The 24,478-nt window shown below is 45.7% G+C and overlaps 1 protein-coding gene across 1 annotated transcript in view; it reads left to right on the plus strand.

The window, feature by feature from the left end:
* Nucleotides 1-24,478, plus strand: part of jade2 (jade family PHD finger 2) — a 139,590-nt gene that overhangs the window by 19,277 nt on the left and 95,835 nt on the right. The window contains exons 4-7 of the mRNA XM_056284300.1: nucleotides 6,415-6,582; nucleotides 16,719-16,835; nucleotides 21,728-22,171; nucleotides 24,274-24,438. Coding sequence (XP_056140275.1) covers nucleotides 6,415-6,582; nucleotides 16,719-16,835; nucleotides 21,728-22,171; nucleotides 24,274-24,438 — 894 coding nt within the window. The remainder of the gene's footprint in view (nucleotides 1-6,414; nucleotides 6,583-16,718; nucleotides 16,836-21,727; nucleotides 22,172-24,273; nucleotides 24,439-24,478) is intronic.

Genomic DNA, 24,478 nt, shown 5'->3' on the forward strand with positions numbered 1-24,478 from the left:
GACCATCCAGATTGTTATCAGCGCAAAGTTCAAAAGCCAGCATCTGTGATGGTATGGGGGGGTGTTAGTGCCCATGGCATCATGGGTAACTTACACATCTGTGAAGGCACCATTAATGCTGAGAGGTACATACAGGTTTTGGAGCAACATATGCTGCCATTCAAGCGACGTCTTTTTCAGGGACATCCCTGCATATTTCAGCGAGACAATGCCAAGCCACATTCTGCACGGTTAACACAGCGTGGCCTTGTAGTAAAAGAGTGCGGGTACTAGACTGGCCTGCCTGCAGTCCAGACCTGTCTCCCATTGAAAATGTGTGGCGCATTATGAAGCGCAAAATACAACAACGGAGACCCTGGACTGTTGAGCAACTGAAGTCGTACATCAAGCAAGAATGGGAAAGAATTCCACCTACAAAGCTTCAACAAGTAGTTTCCTCAGTTCCCAAACGCTTATTGAGTGTTGTTAAAAGGAAAGGTGATGTAACACAGTGGTAAACATGCCCCTGTCCCAGCTTTTTTGGAACGTGTTGCAGGCATCAAATTCAAAATGAGTGAATATTTGCAACAAAAAAAAAGCAATAAAGTTTATCAGTTTAAACATTAAATATCTTGTCTTTGTAGTGTATTCAACTGAATATAGGTCGAAAAGGATTTGCAAATCATTGTATTCTGTTTTTATTTACATTTTACACAACGTCCCAACTTCATTGGAATTGGGGTTTGTACATTGAGAAAATGGAGCAACATGACACAGAAATAAAAGTGTATTAAAAGATGCCTTAGAAGAATTTGGCCCAAGTTAGGTAAGATTTTTACAGTTACAATCCAGATGGTCATTGTTTCGCTTAATTTATGAAGACTTGTGGTGGTGAAGCACAAATCCCTGAGAATCACCACCCAAATAAATAAATATGGCTGAACCTGACTTTCAGTTTTTGTCATTGTATTGGAAAAACTTCATTGGTAAAGGTCCTAAAGGAGATTGATCTGCCGTCTCTTTTTATTAGCAACAATTTCTCCTCTCCAGACTCACCTCTGCCAACTTTTTTATGGCATAGAGAAAGAAAATACTAGGAGCCATGCCATTTTTGGGGGGGGTGACTTTCCTTCCTGATAGCAATCATTTAAATGAGCAACTGTAAAACTTGTTTATGAGTTGGTCTTCCATGGATTGACTATTGTCCTGAATACATTACCGGAAGAGTAGAATCAAAACAGACATGGCCAGCATGTAAAATGCTCCGGTTTCTACCTTTCAACTTTGTCATCAGAGATACTTTTCTGCCTGCTCGTAACCTCATTGCTCATTACAGTGTTTCCCACAGGTCTGAAATATACTTGTGGTGGTAGTCGGTGGAAAAGGCTGGCATTACTTGCCGGCACAAAAATGGCCTACTACATGTGACAAACAACAAATACAAGTGACCTTTAACTCAATATTTTTGGTTCATTGAATATTCAGCGGCACGGTGGCCCAGTGGCTAGCGCTGTTGCCTCACAGCAAGAAGATCCTGGGTTCGAACCCCAGGCCATCCCAGGTCCTTTCTGTGTGGAGTTTGCATGTTCTCCCCATGTCTGCGTGGGTTTCCTCCGGGTGCTCGGGTTTCCTCCAGTCATCAAAAGACATGCATGTTAGGGTTAATACTCCTGTCTGTGCCCCTGAGCAAGGCAATGGAAAGAAGAACTGGAGTTGTCGCCCGGGCACTGCAACTGCCCACTGCTCCTATACAATACGATGGGTTAATTGCAGAGGATGAATTTCATTGTAACTTCTACAATGACCAATGACAAAATGTAGTTACTCCCCCCCCCCATCAGTGCTGGTCACTTGATGACAGACACCGGCTGTCAACATTTAAACTGAAATGGCAGTTTAATGGACTGTGTTGCACTTGAATGGACTTACTTGTTAATTGTTTGTGCTATTCTGTTTTGTTCCCTCTGTTTTTATGTTTTTATTGGTATTGTTTTTAGGGAATTATTGGATGTGTACTTTTATCTTTTCTGTTGCACTGCTGTGGGCTGGGAGAAACAGCATTTCGGGAGGGGGGGTTATGTGCGCAGGTACATAATGAAAATAACAATAAACTAAATCTTGAATCTTCTTCTTCCTCTTCTTCTATTAATTTCACATAATGTATTTCACAGCTCCAACCCTCCCCTCCATCTACCCACATGGGAAGAGTAAGACAAAGTTAAAAAAAAAAAAACAGTCTTTAGTAGGTACAACGATGGCACTATTTGTCAGAGCACTTAATCTTCCTAGGTTTTTCTAAGAGCTCCAACGCCTGTTGGAACACCTGCTGGTCCATTTATCGATATTCACAGACATGCAGCCAGGTGCTCATATTTCAGTCTGTTTCTCAGGTCATTTTTGACCGGAAAAACAAGACACTTTTGCATTAAATTAACTATACAGAAACTAGATGCAAGCGATATTTAGTGCTGAAAGAAAGATAAAATTCACTTAGCCTGCTGAGTAAATACATGAAAAAGTAGTAGTCTAACTTCAGCCAAAGTTAGATTTAGCCAAATTTGCTGCATGTTGTGCAATGGTCAAGTTACGTGTGCTGAGAGCGTTTAGGTAACGTAGCAGTCTGTTCTGTTGCCTCCCAACACGGGGATCTCCGGTTCGAATCCCCATGTTACCTCCGGCTTGGTCAGGTGTCCCTACGGACACAATTGGCTGTGTCCGCGGGAGGGAAGCTGGATGTGGGTATGTGTCCTGGTCGCTGTACTAGCGCCTCCTCTGGTCAGTCGGGGCACCTGTTGGGGGGGGGGGGCTGGGGGTATTAGTATGATCCTCCCATGTGCTACGTCCCCCTGGCAAAACTCCTCACTGTCAGGTGAAAAGAAGTGGCTGGCGACTCCACATGCATTGGAGGAGACGTGGTAGTCTGCCACCCTCCCCGGATCGGCAGAGGGGGTAGAGCAGCGACCGGAATGGCTCAGAAGAGTGGGGTATTTGGCCGGATACAACTGGGGAGAAAGGGGGGGGGTTACATGTGCTGAGTCCACTCTTGAGTCTTGTTGCTACCAACGCGGTGTTGCCGCTTTCTTTCATAGAATTCGAAGCTACTACCAAAGTCAGAGAACAATTACCCAATAAGGAGAAAAGGAGTTTCTTTACCTGGTCTGTGCTTGTAAAATATCCACCGTGTCTGCATCTTAGTAAAATGAGTGCACAACTAGAAAAAAAAATATGATGTGACCCTCTGTTTCTCTGCAGACCTTGTACTAAATTGTCAGTTGCCCTTCTTGCGATAGCAGAACGAACAGTTACGAGAGGAGTTGAGCAAGGGAAGATCACCCACTAGTTAATCGATAGTGGATGGCATTGTTTTCTCATATGGATAAAAAAATAAAAATTGCTAAAATTGGTCATCAAATATATACTTTGGCAGCAGTTAATATACCTGGGCAGCCTGCCCAAGTAAAGTCTATGTGTGGGAAACTCTACGTTGAGTTCAGTTTGGTGTTCAGTTTCTCTTACATCAGCTTTTGTGAAGATGTGTGTGCCTACCAAGACCTTCTGCTCATGCAACAATAATGAACCATGGTGCCAAACGAAGACAGCTTTGGTAGGACAAGCAGGATGCCTACAGTAGTGAGGATAGAGCCCTATACAAGCAGGCCAGAAATTCCTTGACAAAGGACATCAGAGTTGCGAAAAGAAGCTACACTGAAAAGCTAAAAAAAACGGTTTTGAGCCAGTGACCCTGCGTCAGTGTGGAGAGGCCTGTGAGACCTCACAAAATACAGAAGACCATCCTCCCATTCTTAGACAAACAAAGACCTGGCTGACGACCTGAATGTCTTCTATTGTTGGTTTGAGAGGGACAAATTTGCACCCCTCACCTACTCAAGCCCAACAGCAATAGCCCCCATCACACCTCTGGCAACCCCCCATACTCTTCCTTCCGATACTCAGGCTGCACTCAAGATACATGTAGAGGATGTGAGCTGGCTCTTCCAAAGACAGAAGACCAGGAAAGCACCGGGTCCAGACGGTGTGTCCCCATCCTGTCTTAAAGCCTGTGGTGACCAACTGGCTCAAATCTTGCAGATCTTCAACAGATCCCTGGAGCTGTGTGAATTTCCCTCCTGCTTCAATCACTCCATCACCATTGAACCGATCCCCAGGAAACCCTCCATCACAGGACTGAATGATTACAGGCTTGTCGCTCTGATGTCAATGGTCATGAAGTCTTTGGAGCAGCTGGTGTTGGCATGGCAGGACACCTGCTGAGCCTGCTGCGGTTTGCCTACCAGGCAAACAGGTCAGTGGATGATGCAGTCAACATGGGACTGCACTACATCCTGCAACACCTTGACTACCCAGCAACATATGCAAGGATCCGTTTGTGGACTTTAGCTCGACGTTCAACACCATCATTCCGGAAATCCCTTCCTCCAAACTCTCCCAGCTCACTATATTTCCTACCAGGGATGTGTCCTCGCACCACTGCTCTTCCTTCTCCCTCTACACCAATGACTGCACAACCGAGGACCCAGCTTTTAAGCTACTGAAGTCTGCAGACGTCACGACAGTCATTGGACTCAGCCAGGATGGTGATGTGTCTGAATATTGGCAGGAGGATGAGTGGCTGGTGCTCAGGTGCAGTCAGAACAACTTGGAGCTGAACATGCTCAAGACTGGAGATGACAGTGGACTTTAGGAGACACCCCTCAGCACTGCTCCGCCTCACAATATCCAACAACCCTGTGTCAACTGTGGAGACCTTCAAGTTTCTGGGAATTACCATTTCTAAAGACCTGAGGGGGGAGACCACCATCAACAACATCCTCAAACAGGCCCAGCAGGGGATGTTCTTTCTGTGGCAATTCAGGAAATCTGATCTGCCACAGGAGCTGTATACTTTGGGGTATTTTGGGGTGATTAGTAGGGCCTGTTCTACACCGCAGTCATTGACTCTGTCCTGTGCATGTCCATCACGGTCTGGTTTGGAGGAGCAACAACACAGGATAGGAACAGACTGCAACAAACAGTAAGGACAGCAGAAAAAAAAACAATGGCGCTCCCCTGCCCACCCTGCAGGACTTGTACACCTCTAAAGCCTGGAAAACGGATGGGCAGAATAAGCACAGACACCCCCCCCCCCACCTCACAACCACAGGACACAGTCTGTTTGAACTACTACCTCTGGCAAGTGCTACAGAGCAATGTGCACCAAAACTACCAGGCAGTTTTTTTCCCCCCACAGGCCATCTCTCTCATGAACACTTAACAGCATGATGCAAGAATAGACACTTATGTAAATACGACACTTTGTAAATAGCCCCCTCTGGCTAAGGTGTCACACATGCATATCTATGATGTGCACGACCTCTTGTTAAACCAGATACAAATGCAATACAAATGTTTGTGCAATACAAATATGCAATTGTAAATAAACATACTACTAATGTATACTGGTCACACATTATTGCTGTTATTGTTTTGGTCATAACATTGGTATGTAATATAGTATGTAGTTGTGTGGTGGATGGTAGGTGACTATAAAGTGTATACTTTTGGCATATAAGATAGTGTAATATAGCGTGAGTATATAGTATTGTATATGGGCATGATGGGTTGTGGAGTTGTGTTATTGGTATATGGTATAGTGTATGGGCAATATGGTATATAAGCAATATGGTATAACATATGGGCATAACTTGTTGATTTTTCAACCATAACAAAACTCTGTGTAGTAGTGACATACCTATTGTGCATACATGCTTGGCTCCAATGTCCTGTTCATTGTTCCATTTATTTCTTCTGTTTTTACTTTTTTGTTTTTGTTTGTTTCGTGTGTGTGTGTGTGTGTGTGTGTGTGTGTGTGTGTGTGTGTGTGTGTGTGTGTGTGTGTGTGTGTGTGTGTGTGCAAGTGTGCAAGTGCTAGAAGCCGCTGTGAACCAGTCAAATTCCTCATGTGCATATGCACACTTGGCCAATAAAGTTGATTCTGATTTGGGAATCTAAAATCTACCATGTCAGTACAAGAACATTTTTGTAATTTTTGTGAAGCAAATGAGGGGGGCAAGGTGTGTGTGTGTGTGTGCATGTGCATGCGGTGCGTGTGTGCGTGTCCCTCCCTCTCGCATGGTGGACTGCTTTAAGAAGAAAACCATAACAAAATATAACGGAAGGTATTGATTGTCTTTCTCCCTCTCTCTCTCTCTCTCTCTCTCTCTCTCTCTCTCTCTCTCTCTCTCTCTCTCTCTCGTCCTCTGTCTATTCTATCCATCTGCACCCCTCATTATTTTCATTCTGTCTATCCCGCTCCTTCTCTTGCCCCCTCCTGTCGCTCTCTCTCTCTCTCTCTCTCTCTCTCTCTCTCTCTCTCTCTCTCTCTCTCTCTCTCTCTCTCTCTCTCTCTCTCTCTCCCTGTCTTTCTCTGGGCCCCAGGCATGTTATGGCATCCTGAAGGTGCCCCAGGGGAACTGGTTGTGTCGAACCTGCGCTCTTGGTGTCCAGCCCAAATGCCTGCTCTGCCCCAAGAGAGGAGGGGCCCTCAAGCCCACCCGCAGTGGAACCAAGTGGGTCCACGTCAGCTGTGCCTTATGGATCCCCGAGGTGAGATAACCCACATATTGACAGACAGCCACAGACTGGGCTAAGAAAGCCAGTTAATACTGTTCACATGACCCGCTATATGCAAACATTAACTAAACTTAGCACAAAAAGTAAGGAAATGTGTGTTTGGTAGATTATTTCTTTGTTGTAACAATGCTTCTTGGCAATAAATCTTATATCAGGCACCTGATTGTCAGCACCTGGGGTACCAGAAGCTCAACACAAGATTCAATAGCAACAGCAAAATAAGCTGTTTGGCATTGGCAGAGAAGATTTGGCAAATTTTTCATGGGCGCAACCCACATACTCAGCTCTGCTTCTCATCCTACAAATGCATGTTCCTTACAAATGTGGCACCATTTAAAAGGGAAATAAACAGGCTTTCCAATGGTATAAGATTTATTGCCAAGAAGCATTGTTACAACAAAGAAATAATCTAACAAACACAAATTTGCTTACTTTTTGTGCTAAGTATATTTGTGATTATTAGTTTCTATTGTGTGCACCTTGCACAGAAAGATAACTTTTCCCATGGTTCCTGACATACTTGTAACTTAGATGCTTGGCTGTTCCCGTAATATTCGGTACATAGATGCTTTCTAGATTTTAGATAAAGGTCAATTAAATTCTCAGTTTTCCACCTCTATTGAAAGGGGATGACTATAACATCTGCCGTGCGAATTATAGCGACATATCAAAACAAAAAAGACAAGCCAAAAAAAAAAAAGAACCTACACATCAGGTTTGCAGGCGGCATGGTGGTGCAGTGGTTAGCACAGTCGCCTCACAGCAAGAAGGTCCCAGGTTCGAGCCCCGGGGTAGTCAAACCTTGGGGGTCACCCCCAGGTCGTCTTCTGTGTGGAGTTTGCATGTTCTCCCTGTGTCTCCGTGGGTTTCCTCCGGGGGCTCTGGTTTCCTCCCACAGTCCAAAGAATCGGCCGTACTAAATTGTCCCTGTGTTTGTATGTTGGCCCTGTGATGGCCTGGCTGCCTGTCCAGGGTGTCTCCCCGCCTGCCACCCAATGACTGCTGGGATAGGCTCCAGTATCTCGTGACCCTGAGAGCAGGATAAGCAGTTTGGATAATGGATGGATGGACATCAGCTTTGCCAATATCAACCATCTTTGAATGTACTCGGTAGATACCAGTTCACTGCGATCAGTGCATAGTTTGAGTTGTTTAGTTTGCTTCATTTGGTGGTATTGATCTTATACTACATTTAAGCTGAAGTATTGCACATAACCCCTTTAAAACACTGAGTTATGTCTGTAACTCCATTTTGTGCACCCCTCTGAGACATATTTCGAGTATGTGCAAACTTACTTAATGAACTGCCAATAAACTCAACATTGAACGAAGTTGAAACCCCCCTGGCGCTGTAGTAATCATCCCGTAGTCTCTCTACATATCCTGTTCTACGCTAAAAACTAATTTCCCCAAAATGTGCCTTTCTAATCATCACCCTACCGACTGAATCATATCCTCCTCTCTGTATCATTTCAGCCTCTACTTACTCTAATTTGCTCTCATCTCGGAAATCCTATCGACCTCTCTCATGAGCTCCTAACCGCTTATCACTTCCAAATCCCATTTATACCTGGTGTTATCATGCATTCTGTATCTGGATAAGGGGAGGAAAAAAAGTTTATTGATGCAGGCTGTCAACACATAGCTGACATGGTGATTGGAATGTGACCTTAGCCGGAAACAGACAAGTGTAAATCCGAATCCTCTGCATATGGCACTGGATTAGCAGCACCTCTGTTCACTGAATACAGAATCTTCAACTAAATTCTAATACAGAACATGTTGGATGTTGCTCCAGATACATTATTATAGGCAACCAGAAACGTGTAAACCTTAAGAATTTTAAGTATAATAGCTTTATTTCCACGAACTATTTATAAATGTGCGGCACAGTGGTGCAGTGGTTAGCGTGATCGCCTCACTGCAAGAAGGTCCTGGATTTGAGCCCCAGGGTAGTCCAAACTTGGTGGGTCGTCCCGGGTCGTCCTCTGTGTGGAGTTTGCATGTTCTCCCTGTGTCTGCGTGGGTTTCCTCCGGGGGCTCCGATGTCCTCCCACAGTCCATAGACATGTAGGTCAGGTGAATCGGCCATACTAAAATTGTCTCTAGGTATGAGTGTGTGTGTGTGTGTGTGATGGCCTGGCGGCCTGTCCGGGGTGTCTCCCCGCCTGCTGCCCAATGACTGCTGGACTAGGCTCCTGCATCCCCGCGACCCGGAAAGCAGGATAAGCGGTTCAGATAATGGATGGATGGATTTATAAATGTGTCTATCCATTGAAAGCTCAGAAAGCTCAGACATTTAGTGGGGTCATTAAGATGCAAAGGACGGGCTAGAGATAATTGGTCAGTGAAATTATATCCAGCCACAAACGTTTGTTTTTTACAGTAACGTGCCCTGTCTTCAGCCAGTAAATTAGAATTAATTAGTAATTGGGTGGCATGGTGGCCCAGTGGTTGATGCTGTTGCCTCACAGCAAGAAGATCCTGGGTTCGAACCCTCGGGTTGTCCAACCTTGGAGGTCATCCCAGGTCCTTTTTAAAAAAAAAAAATTTCCCCTCTTTTTCTCCTCAATTGTATCTGGCCAATTACCCCACTTTTCCGAGCTGCCCTGATCTGTGCTCCACCCCCTCTGCCGATCCGGGGAGAGCTGAAGACTACCACATGCTTGCTCCGATACATGTGGAGTCACCAGCCGCTTCTTTTCACCTGACAGTGAGGAGTTTTACCAGGGGGACGTAGCACGTGGGAGGATCACGCTATTCCTCCCAGTTCCCCCTCCCCCCTGAACAAGCGCCCCAACCAACCAGAGGAGGCGCTAGTGCAGCGATCAGGACAGCTACCCACCCGCAGACATGGCCAATTTTGTCTGTAGGGACGCCCAACCAAGCTGGAGGCAACACGGGGATTCAAACCGCTGATCCCCGTGTGGGTAGGCAATGGAATAGACCACTACGCTACCCAGATGCCCCAAATCCCAGGTCCTTTCTGTGTGGAGTTTGCATGTTCTCCTCATGTCTGCGGTGGGTTTTCTCCAGGTGCTCCGGTTTCCTCCCACCATCAAAAAGACATGCGTGTTAGGGTTAATTCTCCTGTCTGTGCCCCTGAGCAAGGCAATGGAAAGAAGAACTGGAGTTGGTCCCCGGGCGCTGCACGACGGCTGCCCACTGCTCCTAGCTACACAGCTAGGATGGGTTAAATGCAGAGCAGAATTTCCCCATGGGGATTAATAAAGTCTATCAAAAAAAAAAAAAACACGAGAGGAGGTTGTTTTAAGACTACATGAGAAAAGAAGCGCTGCCTCCCCTAAAATTTGATTAAAGAAATGTGCCAATGAAACGCTGACCAATGTGTCTCCATCACACATCACTCATGGTGCAATTCAATATTTTAGTGGAAGCGACCGCACTATCATGCTGACATCATCTGATTTCAGCAGCCTGCGTAGTCTACATGAATTTGTGCATGGAAGCACAGACCATAGATTCCTACTGAAGCAGAGCTTCGATGGGATCCTATGGCAGATTCATTTAAACTGGAGCAAAGATCAATGTTTATGGGACACCAAGCATTTAAAAAGTCATTTAGCATTCTGCGCGGTTGCCCAGTTTTCACGAGACTCAATGAGAGTGCTTATGCATGGGAGGGATTTTGCAAGGAAAAATAATATCAATGTTTAGTGGACAATAGGCTTTCATATAAATGGGGTTTTTTTTGTCATAAATGTGTTTTTTTTGTTTGTTTTTTTTGCGTCTCGCCGCCTGCCGCCCAATGACTGCTGGGATAGGCTCCAGCATCTCCACGACCCTGAGTAGGATAAGCGGTTTGGATAATAGATGGATGGATGGAATGTATTTTGTTCTCAAAATACTTTAGATTTTCTCAGAGTCCCATTCCACTACCATAATTAAATCAAAATTGCTTAATAGTAGGTCTAAACAGGCCCCATACTGGCTGGCGTCATGTATCAAGAAAGGGCAGAATTTACATACAACTAGACAAATTAAATTTATAATAGAGTGAGAATCCATTTGAACACAACCGTGCTTCTTCCCTGTCTCAGAAATTACCCGCCATCACTTTTAAGCGCTAATCATAATCAAAAGTGTCAAGTGTCTTCACACTATTTACACGCATGCACAGATTTTGTAAAATGGAGGAAAGGAATCAGACCATATGAGACATACGGCAACCAGAAACTTGCCTGGGTGCTTACATACATACATACACATATACATACACATACATACATACATACACATACACACACACACATATATATATAGAGAGAGAGAGAGGTGGGTGGCACCGTGGTGCAGTGGTAAGCACGGTTGCCTCACAGCGAGAAGGTCCTGGGTTTGAGCCCCGGAGTTGTCCAACCTTGGAGGTTGTCCTCTGTATGGAGTGTGCATGTTCTCCCCGTGTCTGTGTGGGTTTCCTCCGGGTGCTCCTCAGGTGAATCGGCCATACTAAATTGTCCCTAGGTGTGGATGTGTTTCAGCCCTGTGAAGGACTGGTGGCCTGTCTAGGGGCTGTCCCCGCCTGCCGCCAAATGGCTGCTGGTATAGCCTCCAGCATCCCCGCGACCCTACGTAGGATAAGCGGTTTGGATAATGGACAGTGGATATATTAAGGTAGCTGCCATAGCATTCAACAGCCCCACATATATCCACCAACAATAGAGTCAACCCATCATGACACCTGATTTCACCAATTAGTCCTCCTCCATCTGGTAGAAGGTGTGTTAATCAGCGAAGTGGAATCAGCTGGTGTAGTGATTGGTGGAAATTAAAACCCATATACACATGAACTGATGTGACAAATGATAGAATACTGCTGCACCAGTGAATGTAGTCCAGAGCCCCAACAGTCTGTAGACTACATAAGCTACTTTCGGAACAGGCCTGCCTCTTCGTTGCACATTACTGGTCGATTTAATGCTGTCAATTGAATTGGCTGCCTATCTGGAAGCTCCAAATGGGTTCACATGGGTCCTCTTCTGTGTGGTTTTAGAACGCAGGTGGGTTAGTCAACATGCTGCAAACAGGGTAAGGTTGTCGTGACAGTCAGACGTGTGTCTTTTGGCTGTTCACGCGCGCACACACACACACACAAATGCATGCACACACACACACACACTCAAACTCACACTCACATATATACACTCCACCAGCACATCTCCCTGTAATGGAGTGGCTTTTGGCGTCCTCAGCCCTTTTAGCTCTAATTGCCTTCGTTCACCCTTGATTGGTCTAATTGTTTTCCCAACGCTCTTCACTTTTGTTTTCCCTTCAAACGCTAAGGATTTTTTTTTTTTTTTGTATTTGTGTGAGTGTTTGCAGGTTGGTGTTTGTTTGCTCTCCGGTCATTTTGGGGTGCCTTTGAACAAATATTCTGTGTGTGTGTGTGTGTGTGTGTGTGTGTGTGTGTGTGTGTGTGTGTGTGTGTGATATTCAAGTCAACTCGTCCCTGTTCCTCAGTTCTGAAAGTCAACTCCTTCGCCATCAGAAGTCTCTTGTATGACGTGTGTGAAGGCAGGGTGTCAGCGATGTGTGAATTGCATATTTATCTTTGAATGGAGTGAATGGGGAGCCAATCAACTCTCCTCCTGGCGGATGTCCTCATACAAGACACATTCAGTCCCCAAGGATAGCTCCGGGCCTAAACAAAGGCGAGAGGATTGGGGGAAAGATACAATGGCTGTGTGGGCAACGGAAGGGGGACTCATCAGCCAGGCTCCACACAAGTAGAGGGCAAAGAGAGCGAGGTCTACTCCGATTGGCCTGTTTCACAAAGGAGAATGTGAATGTGATGGAAGTAGAATGGGTCTCTGATAGAAATGAAGAGAGGGAGAGCAAGGAAGAGAGGAAGGAAGGACTGGTAGTTTAGAGACGAGTGCTTTCAACCGGGTTGTATTTTGCACTGCGGGTGGGTTGGTGCTGCTCTGTGACCTGCTGGTTTTGTTCAGGACACTGCAGCTCTGGCCAAAATGGCTCTGAACCTGCAGCTGGAATGGAGCGTTTTACACATGCCATACAATAACTGCTGTAGGGTTTTGAGGTATTATGACTCCAACAAATTGAAAGAACAAGTGAGGCGACTAATTAATCAGTTCAATTAAAATTTGATATTACTATTCAGGCCACCATATTCTTTGGAATGACTGTCTCCCTTAGGCCTGCTAAGATCAGTCCAACACATTGAACTTTGACAGCGATTGGTTTAGTTCGGCGGTGGCATGGTGGCACAGTGGTTAGCGCAGTTGCCTCACAGCAAGCAAGAAGGTCATGGGTTCGATCCCCGGGGGTAGTCCAACCTTGGGGGTCGTCCCGGACCGTCCTCTGTGTGGAGTTTGCATGTTTTCCCTGTGTCTGCGGGGGTTTCCTCTGGGTGCTCCGGTTTCCTCCCAAGTCCAAAGACATGTAGGTCAGGTGAATCAGCCGTACTAAATTGTCCCTAGATGTGTGTGTGTGTGTGTGTGTGTGTGTGTGTGTGGGCGCCCTGTGATGGCCTGGTGGCCTGTCCAGGGTGTCTCCCCACCTGCCGCCCAATGACTGCTGGGATAGGCTCCAGCATCCCCGCAACCCTGAGAGCAGGATAAGCGGTTTGGATAATAGATGGATGGATTGTTTAGTTCGGTCACACACAAAGACACATTCACTGTCAGGGTCATTACTTTATTGAAAGAAGTAGTTTGCCAGCAAAATAAGCAACACTACATGAAATAATAGCTAAATGGATTAATGGGAAGAAATCGAAATAAAAGCAGGGAAAAAAATAAAAACGCAACGAAAATTGAATGAATAAAGTTAAAAAATAGGGATGAATAGATGTGTGTGTGTGTGTGTGTGTGAGACTCGGGATGAATAGATGAATTAGCAATTTAGTGATGAAGAAAGACAGAGGACATTATCATTATGCGACCCACATGATTAAAATTCATTGACTAGTACTTGAACCAGTGAACCTTCCCTAACCATTATAACACACCTCCTGCAGTCAGGGGTTCAAGTGCAGACTGGTTTAAAGCAATGTTTGACATGCTTTTGGCTGTGAAGGAAAATCAGGGGGGGATACGAGCAACAGAAGAGGCTATGATAAATCCACTTGCAAAACTACTTCAACACTGGTGCTAGTTACAGATTAAGTGTGATATTGGTTCGCGACGAGAGTGAAGGATGGCCCCCCGACAGGGAGGAGGATAACCAGAATTGAAGGTGTCAGATTGGTGTGGTCAGCTGGCCTGGCCGCGGTGGCAGGTTGGCTAGAGCCGGGCTGAGGCGGCTTGGTGTAGGTGATGGGAATGTGTACGTAGTTGTCATTTTGCAGATAGATGGTGCTCTCGGTGGTGATGGTTCGGTCGAGTCAGATGTGGTTCGGCCCCTGAATTTACAATCTTAAACCCAGCTGAGTGAGGGAGTGAGGAAGGGAGAGGTGGTGTCTGACGGATAATGTTCTGTTGATGTCTGGAGGCCCGTGTCATGAACGGGGGCCTGGACATGGGCTGTTAGCCTTGGAGGTGGATTCTTCACTGGTTTAGAGTGGATTAGCTCTTAACAGGCGTTAGGGTGGCAAGTTGTCAAACCTCTCGTACCAAAAGCCCACCTTTGAGAAGCAAGGGTAATTATAGAGCTTAATGCACTTTTAAGGAGCAAGTACACATTTGTTTTTGTTTTTTTTTAAATTTATTTCTGATTTTTCCCTTTTTTCTCCCAATTTAGTGGCCAATTGATCCCTATTTTAATTCAAACACCCACCCTCGTATTGCATGCGTTCGCCAACTGCATCTCTCCGGCCGGCAGTCTCGAAGGAAAGCGCCTCCCCACTTTCGTGACAAGGCGAATCCAAGCCGAACCACTGTTTTTCCGACACACACAGAGACGCATTCACATGACGAACACAAGCCGACTCCGCCCCCCTCCCGAAGACAGCGTTGCCAATGATTGCTGCTTCACCGAGTCCGGCCATAGTCGGATCTGACGAGACCGGGGCGCGAACCCCAGTCCCCAGTGGGCAACTGCATCGACACCAAGCCGATGCTTAGACCGCTACGCCACCGCGGACCACATTTGGTTTTAGCCTGTCTCCAACTGCTTACATTTAGAGGGATAAAAAAGGGGCGTCCGGGTAGCGTAACAGTCTAATCCATTGACTACCAACACGGGGATCGCCAGTTCAAATCCCCTTGCTACCTCCGGTTTGTTTGGGCATCCCTACAGACACAATTGGCCGTATCTGCAGGCGGGAAGCTGGATGTGGGTATGTGTCCTGGTCCCCGCACTAGCACCTCCCCTGGTCAGTCGAGGCACCTGTCCGGGGTGGGGGGGGATAGCGAATCCCACACGCTACGTCCCCCTGGTGAAACTCCTCACTGTCAGGTGAAAAGAAGCAGCTGGCGACTCCACATGTATTGGAGGAGGTATGTGGTAGTCTGCAGCCCTCCCCGGATTGGCAGAGGGGGTGGAGCAGTGACCAGGATGGCTTGGAAGAGCTGGGTAATTGACCAATTACAATTGAGGAGAAAAAGGGAGGGGGGGGGATAAAAATAAATAAAGAAGAAGAAGAAGAAGGATAAAAAAGGGGTGTAGATGAAGATGACAGTGATGGTGGTGTGGGAAGTGTTGCAGTAAAACACCTTGTCCCAGCTTCTCACAAGTCTACCCAGAGTTTAGTTGGTTAACACCGGCAGGTCCACCACACTGGGTCCCATGTGTGTCAGCAACGCGGAATGAGGTGTTGGTATCTTCGATGTCCCCCTGTTACACCAGTAAACCAGGGATGGGAGGCGTTGATCATAATATGAATTTTACCCTGGAAGAAAGAGAAAGTGTCTGTGTAATGTGTAATGCAATTTATTGACTGAGCAATCACTTTTACCACCCCAAGTTAGCATCTGGGTAATGGGTTTTAGAGCATCCGTCAGCGTTAGAGCGTATTTCACAGAAAGTGACAACAAGGAGTGCAGGCCTAGATTGAAGTTGGATATCAGTTGGATGAAGGCAAGAAATTAATAGAAGACGAGCTTGATGGAAAACAAGAAAGCTAGAGCTGTGCCAAAGCTAACCCCATTATAGCGATAGATGTCCCAAGTCTGAAGATGAGGGCCCCAGTGCCTTTCCAATTGATTTTGACTTTGAAGTTCAGTCACACATCATCACGTGCCTGTTTTGGTCCACATTTGCAACTGGTTAAGTTGGTCTGAACATGATTTTAGCCTGTCATCGAGTCGAACCAAGACCGCCATAACATTTGAAATGTGGCAGTAACAGAAACAGCTCAGTGTAAGGACTCTGTTTGGGTCCTCAGTATCTCATTGTGTGTGATTGGGGGTGACTGAGCCTGCAGCATCCAGGCCAGAGCTCAGTGTTCATTGCCGAGAGTTCAGCTAGTTAATGCAGATGAGGACTGAGGGTGCGTTATCCTCTCTTGTACAGTTTTAGTTCTTTTAAATCTCCAGGTACGGTGAGTACTTTCCTCAGTATATGATACGTCCTGTCAACATTCACATCACTGCCTTGAGAAGGTTGGAGTCCTGAGTTCATGATCCTCCATAGGGTCAGCTGATTCCTACAGTGGGTTAGAAAGTTTCAAAAATGTGTCTTAAAAAAGTGACATTAACATATCCATTTGAATTTAGATAGATTAATCAAAATTAGATATGTTATGGAATGGAGAAGGCTGATTATCGTAGCCATACCTTCAATGATCCCATTGGTCCAATCCTGCCAGAATTTTCTCTACTGTGTCAGCCCCTGTCTATTTTCCTATTGTCCTAATGAGAATTTATTTACTAAAGCTGAGCAGCTTGCCACTATTAAAAAAAAAAAAAAGCAAAAAAAAAAGTCTTGTGGTTTCAATCACTTTGCAAGATGCAAGGCAAGTAAAAATCTGATATTGAAAAGAAATCCTTGTTTTATTTTTGTCATCTTGACTATATAATCTCTGTAATTTAAATCAAGTAGGTTTATTTATAATTTATATTAATTTAATTGATTTAAATTTATTAATTTTTATTTATAATGCATATGTATAGCAGATTGCATATGGAATCAGAAGGCATGCATGACTGACTCTTAATTTGTAGCGTTGTGGTTATGCTCCCTCTCCCTAGGTGAGTATAGGCTGTCCAGAGAAGATGGAGCCCATCACGAAGGTATCCCACATCCCCGCCAGCCGCTGGGCCTTGTCCTGCAGCCTGTGTCGAGAACACACGGGTACCTGCATACAGGTCAGTTGAACACACACACTTACCAACACAGATACAGATTGATGGGGCAGACACTCCACCTACCTGCGCACAGGAGGGTGGGACTCAGACACACACACTCACCAACACAGACACAGATTGATGGGGTAGACACTCCACCTACGTGTGGGAGGGTGGGACACACACACACTTTTCCACACACACTCTTGCACCTTACTCGCTTGCAGGTTGGTGGAACAGACACTGGTACCGACATGATTGAGGTGTTACATATGGCGTTTTCACTCTGGCCAAAAAACCCCACTAACATCCTCCTTTGGTCAATGTAACATTCGCCACCAAAGGCGGATGTTATCGGGGTTTTTTGGCCGGTGTGAAAGGGGTAATAGATGCACACCTGTGTACACACAGACTGAGATGAACCCCTCTTGAAGGCAAAAAACTGTTGTGCCTTGCGAGCAGAAAGGGCACACTGAGACCTTTGCCACCAGTGACTGCAGCCCGGTTCAGCCATAGGGGCGTTTTTTGTTTTGACATTGGGGAAGGCGCTGACATAACAGCACTGTTTCATTTCAGATCTTCAGGGTGATCACTAAATCCTCTATCACCAAATCAACTAAATCAATTCTTAGCATTACTATTGCTGTCAGTAAGTTCAACAAAAATGTGGCTCATAAGTATTTTAACTACAGTTGATTAAAAATTAACCACAATTACATGAAAACAGAAGCCATGTGTTAGGCTGCAAACACAGACCTGCGTCCACTGGACACTTCACTTCTTGCTAACAGTGCTGAACTGATGTTTATGGAACGTGATGGTGGTGGCTCTAAGCAACTATTTAAAGCGTGTACAGGGTAGTTTTGCTGAAAGTTGAAATGTTCTCCACTTTGAGCACTAAAAAACATAGGAAACTATCCAGAGCAAAGCTGTCCTTAACTTTTTCAAAAAAAGTAAACCATGAAAGAAGCTGCAAAACACCAAAAAAAAGGGGCAAGCAACCATCTGTATAGGATAATGACTCTTTTATAGTTGGCTCTAAATCTGACAGAACTTTGGGTAGTTTTCTTGAATCCTTGCAACCAGCTGACCTCAGGAGTACTTACACATCAGAAGGACTAAGTTCACACTTTTTTCCCCACTTTTTTTTTTTTTTTTACTATTGTGCCAGCGCAGAAAGCCGTAGCTCAGCTCTCATCCTAAGCTGGCAGTGTTGATTAAAAACAAAGTACAAAATATGACTCCATGGCAGCATTCAGGTAGTGCAGCAGTCTATTCCATTGCCTACTAACCGGGGATCACCGGTTCGAATCCCCGTGTTACCGCCGGCTTGGTTGGGCGTCCCTACAGACAGAATTGGCCGTGTCTGCGGGTAAGAAGCCAGATGTGGGTATGTGTCCTGGTCGCTGCTCTAGCGCCTCCTCTGATCGGTCGGGGCGCCTGTTCGGGGTGGGGGTGGGGGGCTGGGGGGAATAGCGTGATCCTCCCATGTGCTATGTACCCCTGGTGAAACTCTTCACTGTCAGGTGAAAAGAAGCGGCTGGTGACTCCACATGTATCGGAGGAGGCATGTGGTATCTGCAGCCCTCCCTTGATCGGCCGGGACGGCTTGGAAGAGTGGGGTAATGACCATGTACCATAGGGAGAAAAAGGGGGGGAATCCCCCCTCCCCAAAAAAAGACAGTCTAAATGGTGACAGTGTGTTCAAGTCAAGTATTGTTTGGTTGATTTGACGTTTAGTTATCAGTTTCAAGTTAACCCAGCACCCAGATATAATACACACATGACTTGAAGATCCACAGTTTTTAAGCTCAACATTTAATATTAAAATAACTCAACAGGATGCATATTTATGAATAAGGTGTATGAATGCATGAAAAGACATGAAATAGAGCTTGGGTATCCGAAAAATAAAATCTCTGGGGTTCAGTCTCCTGGACCTCCCAGTGGCTCCGCTCCTCTTTGCTTGGCTGCTCAACAGAACAGCACGATAAGAGGAGCGGCTCCGTGTGGACCTGCGTGAGCTTGGTACACAGTAACTCAGATGGTGACTCCTTTTTATTATGTAATGTAATGCTGTGCCCAAAGTATTTGTGAGGTTTCGAAAATGCATGAATACACCCAAAGTTTAGATAGTCAGTGAATTTAGATGCTATCCTAAATGGGTCTGCACAAGTGTTACTTATACGTTAAATGTGTACATACATACATACATACACACACACACACACACACACACACACACACACACACACACACACACACACATACATACATATATATGTGTGTATATGTATATATGTGTGTATATATGTGTGTGTATACATATATATGATTGCTGATGGCATGAAACAGGCTTGTACTGTCTCATAAAGAATTTACTTGACTGGGTCCGCGGTGGCGTAGCGGTCTAAGCGTCGGCTTGGTGTCGATGCAGTTGCCCACTGGGGACTGGGGTTCGCGCCCCGGTCTCGTCAGATCCGACTATGGCCGGACTCGATGAAGCAGCAATCATTGGCAACGCTGTCTTCGGGAGGGGGGCGGAGTCGGCTTGTGTTCGTCATGTGAATGCGTCTCTGTGTGTGTCGGAAAAACAGTGGTTCGGCTTGGATTCGCCTTGTCACGAAAGTGGGGAGGCGCTTTCCTTCGAGACTGCCGGCCGGAGAGATGCAGTTGGCGAACGCATGCAATACGAGGGTGGGTGTTTGAATTAAAATAGGGATCAATTGGCCACTAAATTGGGAGAAAAAAGGGGAAAATCAGAAATAAAATTTATAAAAAAAAAAAAAGAATTTACTTGACTCACCGAATTATATATATATATGTACATGTGTATATATGTGTGTGTGTGTGTGTATGTATATATATATATATATATATATAATAAAACCCAAAGTAACAAGAAAATAGAGAGGGAATAAAAGCAAGGTGGGTTGCTGTAAAAAAAAATGAAATAAGAGTAGTGTTCTACACAGGTTTTATACATTAAATTAATTATACTTAATTAACTGATAAATAATAGTAATATAAAAATAATAATAAATACTAAATATACATTAAATGAAATAAACTTTTTTTTTCAAACCATCAGGGCTAATAATCAAGATCAGCTGTTTTGTTCAAAACGTACAGCAAAATGGTGATTATTACTTCAGACATAAGTGTCAACTCTAATCTGAGAATATAGTACTGACTATAGTACTACTAGGCTATAGTACGCAAGTGCATGAAATGAAATGACAAATAAATGTTCCTGATTCCTGATAAAGGTAAACCAATGACAGACCCAAACTCGATAAGCACATTAATTCAGTTTTAATCCACTTTTTTCAGTACACTTACTTTATAGAAAACAAACTATCAGGCACATAACAAAAAAGAAACGCTCCACTAAATATTTGCTAAAACAAGGTAAAACTATTTTGTAGTAGACAAGATGAGAATAAAAAAAGAAAGAACGGTCTATTTACTGTATATTTTATTTATTTATTTATTTTTCTTTGTGGCCCTGTGATGGTCTGGCGGCCTGTCCAGGGTGTCTTCCCACCTGCCGCCCAATGACTGCTGGGATAGGCTCCCGCATCCCCGCGACCCTGAGTAAGATAAGCGGTTTGGATAATGGATGGATGGATGGAAGATGAAAATGTTAACATTTCAAATGATCGTTGCTTCTTTGGCAGTGAGAGACCATTTCAGGAGGATAGGTGCCCGAATGAGTAACAATTTTCACACAATAGCACCCCAAACTGTATGATGCAATGCTGATGATGGTGCCAAGTGGAGACAGTGTGTTTCCTCGGCGGTGTGGTGCTATGACACACAGCACAACCAGTCAGCTCCCTGTCAACACAGTCTGATACACTCTGAACCCTATATTTCCCTAAAGGCTTAAAACATGATAGTCTCTCTCTCTCTCTCTCTCTCTCTCTCTCTCTCTCTCTCTCTCTCTCTCTCTCTCTCTCTCTCTCTCTCTCTCTCTCTCACACACATACACACACAGAGGCAGGCACTTATGCATGAGCACACACCCATATAATTGCACAGACACCCATAGTTGGAAACATACACAGAGATTCTCATGTAGACAGAAACATGCTAACACACCATTGCACATATGCAGGAATATATATATATATAGATAGATAGATAGATGGATAGATGGATAGATAGATATTCATGGAAATGTATGGACGTGTTTGTCTGTGATTTTGTTACAGCTGCCGTGCAGGTATATGCACAAAGAAAAGTACATGCATATGGGGCCTCTATGGGAGGCCACCCCCTGGTTTGACTTGTAATGGGAAGGACTGACAGATGCACACATGCACAAACATACTCTCACATTGAAGCCAGCTAATTCACTTGGGACAGCATCTGAAATATGGAGAATTGTGTTTGATGTGACTAGGCTGGTGCAAAGGAAATGGTTTTCTGACAAAATTAGATGCTCAAAGGCAAACGTTGGTCGCAAGGCATCGGGAATGAAAGATAGATTGCTGTTTCTTTGTATGTGGGATAGAAAGGGAGAGGGTGAGAGACAGATTTAGAGAGAGAAAGAGGGAAATGCTTTTAAGCCAAGAAAAAAACCCATTTGTTTTTTTTTGTTTTTTTTTATCTGTGTAGCTTTTTGCCTGTGTTAAATTGAACACTGATAGGGGACGTCACCACATATTCCCTCTCTCTCACTCTCTTTTATTCCATCCATCCATCCATCCATCCATTATCTAAGCCGTTTATGCCAGTCGGGGTCGCGGGATGCTGGCGCCTATCCCAGCAGTCATTGGGCAGCAGGTGGGGAGACACCCTGGACAGGCCGCCAGTCCACCACAGGGCCGACACATCCACACCTAGGGACAATTTAGTTTGGCCGATTCGGTCTTTTATTCCTTTTTCTAAATCCTGTTTCCTTGCAGTGCTCCATGCCCTCCTGTATCGTGGCCTTCCATGTGACCTGCGCCTTTGACCACGGCCTGGAGATGAGGACCCTCCTGGCTGAGAACGACGAGGTGCGTTTCAAGTCCTTCTGCCTAGAGCACAGCAGCACCTCCGCCACCGTCAGCCAGGCCACCAATAACAACACCGCCACTGTCAATGGCAACCACACCACCAGCAACACCTCCGTGGGCGCGGGCTCCGAGCTCAGACTGGAGCAGCCGCACCAGCCAAACGGCAGCAGCGACCTGGAGCAGAGGTTGGTACCGTGCCCGGTGTCGGTATCCGAGCGAGCTGAGCGGGACCAGCTGGAAAGAGAGAAGGTGAGCCAAAGGAAACAGAAACTTCAGGAACTGGAGGACGAGTTTTACCGGCTGGTGGACCCCAGGGAGGTGGCGGAAAGACTGGGGCTGCCCGACTGCCAGGTAGGAAATATGAAGTGTTCAGTACATATGATAGATATGACAGGGTAAGGTGAAGATGTGGCAGCGGCTTTACTTTTCCTTAAGGAAGGGGTAAAACTTTTGTTTATTTGGGGTTTTTTGTGTGTTGCTGGGTATTTTTTGATTGAAATTCAGTTCTCAACACTTACTATACAGCGGCTCTTTTAGTGAAGAATTGATGGATTTAGAATAAAAGAAAGTACAGAAAAATGCAGTATCCATTGTATTTTTTTTATGTGGTCAGAAGTCTTTTTTTCTCCCCTGCTCTTGGCTACACCTAACCTGGGTGGAGCTTTTCACCGGCTGCACCAACACCTTCCATACCGAAGCCTCGCGTACACAACAAAAGTTTGGTTTTTTTTTTCATTCATTCATCTTCAGTCGCTTCTCCGGGGTAGGGTCGCGGTGGCAGCAAGCTAAGTAGGGCAATCCAGACAGCTCTCTCCCCAGCAACACCCTCCAGCTCCTCCTGGGGGATCCCAAGGAGTTCCCAGGCCAGATTGGACATGTAGTCCCTCCAGCGAGTTCTGGGTGCACCCTGGGGTCTCCTCCCAGTTGGCCGGGAGTATCTCGGGGTCTTGTTCACAAGTGAGTGTAGGATGGAGCGGGAGATTGACAGGCGGATTGGTGCAGCATCAGCAGTAATGTGGGTGTTGTACTGGACCGTTGTGGTGAAGAGGGAGCTGAGCCGGAAGGCAAAGCTCTCAATTTACCAGTCAGTCTTCGTTCCAACCCTCACCTATGGTCAAGAGCTTTGGGTAGTGACCGAAAGAATGAGATCGTGGATACAAGCGGCTGAAATGAGTTTCCTCCGTAGGGTGTCTGGGCTCAGCCTTAGAGATAGGGTGAGGAGCTCGGACATCTGGAGGGAGCTTGGAGTAGAGCCGCTGCTCCTTTGCATCGAAAGGAGCCAGTTGAGGTGGTTCGGGCATCTGATTAGGATGCCTCCTGGGCGCCTTCCTTTGGAGGTTTTCCAGGGCATGGCCAACTGGGAGGAGACCCTGGGGTAGACCCTTAACTCCGTTTTTTTTTTGTGTGTGGGTTTTTTTTTTGTGGTTTTTTTTAGTGGGTATTGAGCTCGAGAATCAATTTGATGTCGTCCATGTTCAGCTAGATGTAGTGGCTATTGGGTAAAAATTGAACTCGGCAAATGAACTTTGACCCCACCCAAAGTTTGTCTCGTGATTGAGAGACTCTGATCAGCATCTTTATTTATCGCAGGGCAAATCAATTAAAAAGCTAGAGCCATTTCATGTAGCCCAGAGTATGAATATGTTCCATCTGAAAATAATTTTTTTTCCTCCCCAATTGTACCTGGCCAATTACTCCACTCTTACGAGCTGTTCTGGTCGCTGCTCCACCCCCTCTGCTGATCCGGGGAGGGCTGCAGACTACCACGTCTCCTCCAATTCACGTGGAGTCGCCAGCTGCTTCTTTTCACCTGACATTGAGGAGTTTTGCCAGGGGGACGTAGCGCATGGGAGGATCACGCTATTCCCCCCAGTCCCCCCCCCCCCGAACAGGCACCCCGACCGCCCAGAGGAGGCGCTAGTGCAACAACGAAGACATACCCACATCCGGCTTCCCACCCGCAGACACGGCCAATTGTGTCTGTAGGGACGCCTGACCAAGCCGGAGGTGATCCCTGTGTTGGTAGGCAACGGAATAGACAGCTGTGCTACCTGGATGCCCAATCTGAAAATCTTTTTAATGAATTGCACACTTTTTTTGTGTACGTTTACATAGCTCATCTCTATGTAAAAGGGCACGGAAGTGAAAAAGAAATAGACTGCTTGTGTATTTTTTCGTTATTCTGAGCTATGTCCTCAGACTCTTTAGCAAGACTCTCCGTGTTGCCAGCTGCCTCGATTAGAATGGAAGTGTTCGGTTCCCGAAGGCTTTTTGACGCGGCGCATCGCTCCACTGAGGTTTGATGTAGCCAAGGGGTCTTACACACGACTCCGCTTCACCCAAAAAAACAACCAAACACTGTGTGTGAGTCAACCCACCGTTATCAGGGGGAAACAGAAGTGGTGGGAGTTTTCTTAATTCTCCTTACTTGTTTATTAATTCATTCATTCAAGGTTGATTTCCTGTACCAGTTCTGGAAGTTGAGGAGGAAGGCCAACTTCAACCGACCTCTGATGACCCCGAAAAGGGACGAGGTGGACAACCTGGCTCAGCAGGAGCAGGATGTCTTGTACAGGCGTCTCAAACTCTTCACACACCTTCGACAAGACCTAGAGAGGGTGAGTGTGTGCGTCTGTGTGTGTGTAAACAAGCATAAAA

The sequence above is a fragment of the Lampris incognitus genome, chromosome 8 (assembly GCF_029633865.1).
Source record: "Lampris incognitus isolate fLamInc1 chromosome 8, fLamInc1.hap2, whole genome shotgun sequence".
Classification (NCBI taxonomy): Eukaryota; Metazoa; Chordata; class Actinopteri; order Lampriformes; family Lampridae; genus Lampris; species Lampris incognitus.